Consider the following 6,835-nt stretch of genomic DNA (forward strand, 5'->3'; position numbering starts at 1 on the left):
AATCGGCAGAAATAAAAGCTTGTAAACATCGTCTGTGTCTAATTAATCTACATAATGTTTTACTTATTGAATTTAACTGCTGAAATAAATGGACTTTCAATAAGGAACCAATTAATCGAATTTAATTGTTTATAGTTTTGCTGCTACTTATTTTCTTCAAACAGGAAATTTTAAACAACCATTTTTTATAAAGCCTGACTTTTGCTGACTTAGCTCAGTTTTTCTTCTAAACAGCAAGTAGATGGATATATAATAAGCTACCCATGTTTAAATGACTTAACTCTAAAATGAAAAGCAAAGACATATCTTTTCCTAAATATAGCTAGTCATTTTTACTATTATAGTATAGTACTATACGGACAATATGTGCCAAATGCACATACTGTCTATCTGAACTATAGAGAAGAGATCTGTGCATTTGTTATTCAGATGCTAAAATAGTTCAAACAGAAAAAGGAAGCTTTACTAATATATTTATAAGGTGTTTAATGCTCAAAGTGTTTCAGCTACTGAAGCCTTTGAGGCAGTGATGAACATGCAGCAGGTGAAGCATTATCAGTTTGTTGGCATCTTAATTGTTAACATTATCTGCATTTATTTAAAACATTTTACAAGTATGCTTGTCAAAACAGCTGATGCCAAACGGACACATCTTAAAATAAAATTAAAATTGTTGCCAAACCAACACTATTAAACTCCTTCCTTTTAAGCCGGGCAAACACTGTACAATATTTTCCCCCTTTTTGGGACGATTCTCCAGTTGTGCGAGAATTTTTTCTCGACCGAGCATAGTTTCAACCCCATGGTGCGTCCTGCGCCGTGTAGTATACAGGTGGTGATGAGGGTTGATCAGCCTCTAACGACCACCTTCCAATCAAATTCGTAAGGTCAGGAGAAAATCAAACATGTTTGAAATTAAGTCGGCCGTCGTAAGGTGGCCGTGGGCAAATCCTGCTGTTGAAGCAGAGCTACGAGCCGATGTACCAGAAACTTGAGCACTGCGCATGCGCAAACAAGGAAGTTGTTGTTCTTCCAGATTGAAAAGTCTGACCAGCGCCATCTCTAGGCGCAGCTGAGTATCACGTGTGGTTTTTGGACGTGCAGTCTGAGCAAGTAGTTCGCATCAGAATGTCGGGCCGCACAGTGTGAGAACACGCATTCCATCTACACCAGCCCAATCGGATTACTCCTTGAGTTTTTTCTGTCACAGGTAGGAGCTTTGGCCGGAGCGTAACCGCACACATCAAATGTTGCTTGGGTCTGGTTGCGAACCAGTTTTGCTGGTATGCTTCTGCACCATCGGTCTGGAATTTCTAGGCATGTACAGCAGTTTCCCGCCAAAGCGCTAGGGCTGGGCGATATGGCAAAAATAAAATAACACGATTTTTTTAGATACGACCAATATAACTTCAATTACATGCAAAGAAGAGAAAAATTAAATAAATGAACAAGTTTATTAAAATTAGAGAATCAAAGCAGTGCTAACAAACTTATTTTTTTAATTTCTATATTGTAAACACACTAAAGAGTAGAAAAATGCAATAACTCCTGAGGAGAAACAATTACAAATTAGTTACATTTTTCAAGTAACTACATTCAAAATAAATAAAAATTCTAACTGTATCTTAGTGAAGTTTTGTTACTTTAAAATCTTGACTGGTCTAATAAAGTAAAAGAAAGGGGGCCTTAACTGATTTTTAAACTAACGGACGGACGTCAAACCCTCGGATTATATTCTAGCTGTGAAGTTTTTTTTGGTTGCATGTAAATGTGGTCATTGGTAGAAATACAGCAGAACTGCAGTTCTGTGGATCCTGATAAAACGGTCTCTTAATAATGACAGATCGTCAGAGGAGTAGATCGTAACACGGTCTTAAATTGTCATATCGCCCACCCCTACAAAGCACAAGGGGGAGCCTATTCAAGAACTCTAGAGAACTTCAGCGGCGCCGACGGGAGTCTTTATCTTCCAAAACAACAGTGGAGTCTCCAAGATATCACAATCAGAGAGATGGATCTAGAGTTGCTAGACAACGAAGAGGAACGGGTTCTGTTAATATACCGTATTTTCACGACCATAAGGCGCACCGTACTAAAAGGCGCAGTCTCAGTTATGTGTCCCATTTCTGTATTTAACACACACATAAGGCGCACCGGACTATAGGGCGCATTTTTTATATACAGGTACATGTCCTCTACTACCTTTAAATACCNCAATCTGACTGGATGATCTGGTTAATTGTTTCTGCCTTGAGAAGACATGTTGTAAACCTGCGCTATATAAATTAATTAAATAGAAGTTGTTTTTTTTCCCCTGGTTTGTCTTGTTGGGTTTTGAGCAACCACCATCAGACAACCCAAAGATCCTCAGTCTTCCTTAGTATGAAAATACATCTTTATCGCTCCTGCATAATATCGTAATTTGAAATGTTGAGTTTACATTATTTGACAGAACAAAAATCATCTTAATCGGCAGAAATAAAAGCTTGTAAACATCGTCTGTGTCTAATTAATCTACATAATGTTTTACTTATTGAATTTAACTGCTGAAATAAATGGACTTTCAATAAGGAACCAATTAATCGAATTTCATTGTTTATAGTTTTGCTGCTACTTATTTTCTTCAAACAGGAAATATCATTGAGAGAAATTTTAAACAACCATTTTTTATAAAGCCTGACTTTTGCTGACTTAGCTCAGTTTTTCTTCTAAACAGCAAGTAGATGGATATATAATAAGCTACCCATGTTTAAATGACTTAACTCTAAAATGAAAAGCAAAGACATATCTTTTCCTAAATATAGCTAGTCATTTTTACTATTATAGTATAGTACTATACGGACAATATGTGCCAAATGCACATACTGTCTATCTGAACTATAGAGAAGAGATCTGTGCATTTGTTATTCAGATGCTAAAATAGTTCAAACAGAAAAAGGAAGCTTTACTAATATATTTATAAGGTGTTTAATGCTCAAAGTGTTTCAGCTACTGAAGCCTTTGAGGCAGTGATGAACATGCAGCAGGTGAAGCATTATCAGTTTGTTGGCATCTTAATTGTTAACATTATCTGCATTTATTTAAAACATTTTACAAGTATGCTTGTCAAAACAGCTGATGCCAAACGGACACATCTTAAAATAAAATTAAAATTGTTGCCAAACCAACACTATTAAACTCCTTCCTTTTAAGCCGGGCAAACACTGTACAATATTTTCCCCCTTTTTGGGACGATTCTCCAGTTGTGCGAGAATTTTTTCTCGACCGAGCATAGTTTCAACCCCATGGTGCGTCCTGCGCCGTGTAGTATACAGGTGGTGATGAGGGTTGATCAGCCTCTAACGACCACCTTCCAATCAAATTCGTAAGGTCAGGAGAAAATCAAACATGTTTGAAACTCAGTCGGCCGTCGTAAGGTGGTCGTGGGCAAATCCTGCTGTTGAAACAGAGCTACGAGCCGATGTACCAGAAACTTGAGCACTGTGCAGATTGAAAAGTCTGACCAGCGCCATCTCCAGGCACAGCTGAGTCCAACGTGTGGGTTTTGGACGTGCAGTCTGAGCAAGTGGTTTGCATCAGAGCGCCGGGCCGCACAGTGTGAGAACACGCATTCCATCTACACCGGCCCAATCGGATTACTCCTTGAGCTCCTTGAGTTATTTACCGTCACAGGTAGGAGCTTCGGCCAGAGAGTACTTCTGCAACGGCACACATCAAACGTCGCTTGGGTCTGGGTGTGAACCAGTTTTGCTGGTATGCTTCTGCACCATTGGTCTGGAACTTCTAGGGATGCACAGCAGTTTCCCGCCAAAGCACAATGGGGAGCCTATTCAAGAACTCTAGAGAACTTCAGCGGCGCCGACGGGAGTCTTTCTCTTCCAAGACAACAATGGCGTGTCTCCAAGATATCACAATCAGAGAGATGGATCTAGAGTTGCTAGACAACGAAGAGGAACGGGTTCTGTTAATATAGTTGAAAAAAGGATGGGTACGTTGTCCACTGTAGTTGTTCCTCTTTTTTTTTTTTTTTTTTTAAATGGCGCGCCCCGGCAGCAATTCAAGAAGGACGACCACACAGACAGCCGGAAAGGCGTACCAAGGACGAATCACAGCAGCTTTTTTGTCTGCGCACTTCCGCTTGAGGTCTGCGCAGGTTTGCGACCATCTGAAGCGTAGTCAGAATTTTTTTGAGGTACACGACGCCGGTTGCAGAACCTCTGCGTGGGGGCGTGGTCGCACAAGGAGACAGATTAGACGGTTGCAGAGGCTATCCGCCAGAAGCATAAACTGGCCTTAAGTGTTGGGGCTGGTATGATTTAAGGAGGGCAGGCCCTCGCACGCGGAAATTAGGACCGGCCCACCGCCCGGTACCATAGATTACCAGTCCGAGCCTGTTTGTAGCTGCGTGTGTAAAGATGATAGAAACTGACATTGTTATTATAGTTACAATTGAATGATCTAGAGATCACTGATCCATTGGTTTTCTTCTTCTTAGTTAAAAAGGTCAATGAGATAAAAATTTAACTTTATGAAGAATGCTTTTCTATTCAGACTTTTGTGTTGGGAAGTAACAATATTGTTTGCTGTTTTATTAAGTTTAACTCTCTCTTATTTTAAGTTTTAAGTTCGGATTGAATGATCTGTTTTCGATTGCTAATGCCTCGCCTAGCTTGGGTTTGAATGATATAGAGATCGGTAATCCATTGGTTTTCTTCTTAGTTAAAAAGGTTAAGATAAAAAATAAAACTGTATGTAGAATGCCTTTCTATTCAGTGTTTTTTTGTGTTGGAAAGTAACAATGCTGGTTGCTGTTTTATTAAGTTTAACTCTCTCTTGCTGTAAGTTTTAAGTGGAGATCGATTTATCTGTTTTCGATTGCTAATGCCTCGCCTAGCCTGTGTTTGGAACGTGTGGCATTGGATTTGACTGAGCTACATCGTGTCCGTGTTGTATTTCTATTTTCCCCTTTCACAGGTAAGACTGAGGGTTGTTTTATGTTTAAAAAGTTTATGAAGGCACTCATATTGTTTCGGTAATACGAAGAGTAAACATTGAATCATTAATATTGTCTGTGCACTTTGTAGGCTGAACGTGGTGCTAACTGCTTCATGCTAACTGTGTCGGGCGTAATGCTAAGGGGGATGGATCAAATTATATGTGGTTGCCATTTTTCTCCCATTGTATTTGTTTTAATGGGAAGAACGCCATAAAAGGGCTGTTTAGGAATATTGTTCAGACAATATAAAAGAGGAATTACATTTGTAACAATGTGAACACATGTTTTGCTCTCTTGTTTGCCCATTACAACATTGGATTTAACTGAGCTACATCGTGGCCGTGTTATATTTCTATTTTCCCCTTTTACAGGGTTGTAACACGTGCAACGTTTGAAAATATCGTAGACTGTATGCTTGGCTTTAGAGGGTAGACTGCTCATGATAAGGAATCTATATTTACAATGAAGCCAAGGCAGGAAGAATCACTTCTTCATTATCACAAATAAATTGTTTTCATAACTTTGCTTAATTTTTTGCTGCTCCGCATTAAAACAAAATTAAGTCCTTTTGGGGTAGATATAGTTCAGAACTGTAATGGCCAATTACCCACTTTCCAATTAGGGATCAAGATCTTTAAACCAAGGAGGACTTTCCATCATTTCTTGAGAGGGTTTTGTTCGTGTTGTTTTGGGTTCACCAGGACTATTAAGGATTTTATATCAATCTAGATACAGCATTTCTAGCAGCACTCACCTGGCTTTGGCGCACAGAGCTTTGACTTCATTTTCCTTGATGAGCTGACAGCGTCGCAGCTGCTCTATTTGTCGGTCCAGATCACTGATGTCCCCCATAGTCACACACATAGAGAGCTCCTCACTTTTCTCTCCCACGGATCGTTCAATTGTCGGCTTCTCCACCCCCAAACGCAACCGGGCCAATATCCAGCACGGAGAGGGAGCGGAGATCTCCTCCAGCCACGAACTGGACTGTAAAAAGCTAAGGAGATAAGAAAAAAGAAACTGTTTAAAGGTAACGATAATGTAAAAGCACCACAAGAAGCATTACGTCACTTGTTCTGTAAAGTTAAAGCGGAATCCGGTCTGATTTCTAAAATATAAACTATCGTATCCTAAAAAAAAGAAATTATTTAGAGTGAAAAAGACCAAAAGAGCAAAGAAAAGTGGCGTTGCTTCTTGTGGAATGTGAGGCCTAGAGGCGCAGCTAGCTACGCACCTATGCTAGCTGCTAGCATGTTAGCTTACATCACCACCGATACGTCAGAGAACAAGTGATTCTTTGAGAACCAAGCCAACCATTTTGTTTCGGAATGTGTCTCCAGGGTTAGAAAATGTCCTATATTGTATATCAAACACATTTACGCGCCCTTGGTCTGAGGAATAAATTGAATTATGGACATTTGAGGAGCTAAAAGGCTGTCAGTTAGCAGCCGGTTAACTCAACATTCGGCCAAAGCGCTGGTTAGCTCCGCTAGGCTAATTTACGCAGCAAGACACTTCCGTTAACGCGACACACATCCCCGGCGAACCAATCTCTGCTCAATCTATAAGACTTTAAAGCGTAAATACCGTGATTGTAGAAGTGTGAAATACGATCATCAACGTTGTTCTGAGGGGATGGTTAATTCTCTCACTGTTCGTTCACCGGCTCCTCTCCCTCCCCCGGTACCTTCTTCTCCACCAACCGCTCCACCGTAACTTCCGGTGCGGGGGGCTGGCCGCTGATTGGTCGGCCTGGTTTCCAGCGCCTAATCAGCGACCGTTTATGCTGGAGTCATAGCCGTTTTCAGCCTATTTTGGGGGTATGGAAGCATCCATAAA

The 6,835-nt window shown here is 40.3% G+C and overlaps 1 protein-coding gene across 1 annotated transcript in view; it reads right to left on the minus strand.

Annotated features, from left to right (window-relative positions):
• Positions 1 to 5,984, minus strand: part of ppp4c (protein phosphatase 4 catalytic subunit) — a 15,677-nt gene extending 9,693 nt beyond the window's left edge. The window contains exon 1 of the mRNA XM_015403927.1: positions 5,751 to 5,984. Coding sequence (XP_015259413.1) covers positions 5,751 to 5,860 — 110 coding nt within the window. The 5' untranslated portion in view covers positions 5,861 to 5,984. The remainder of the gene's footprint in view (positions 1 to 5,750) is intronic.
• Between the last annotated feature and the right edge of the window lie 851 nt (positions 5,985 to 6,835).

This window comes from Cyprinodon variegatus, unplaced genomic scaffold (genome assembly GCF_000732505.1).
Source record: "Cyprinodon variegatus isolate N-32 unplaced genomic scaffold, C_variegatus-1.0 Scaffold1596, whole genome shotgun sequence".
Lineage (NCBI taxonomy): Eukaryota > Metazoa > Chordata > Actinopteri > Cyprinodontiformes > Cyprinodontidae > Cyprinodon > Cyprinodon variegatus.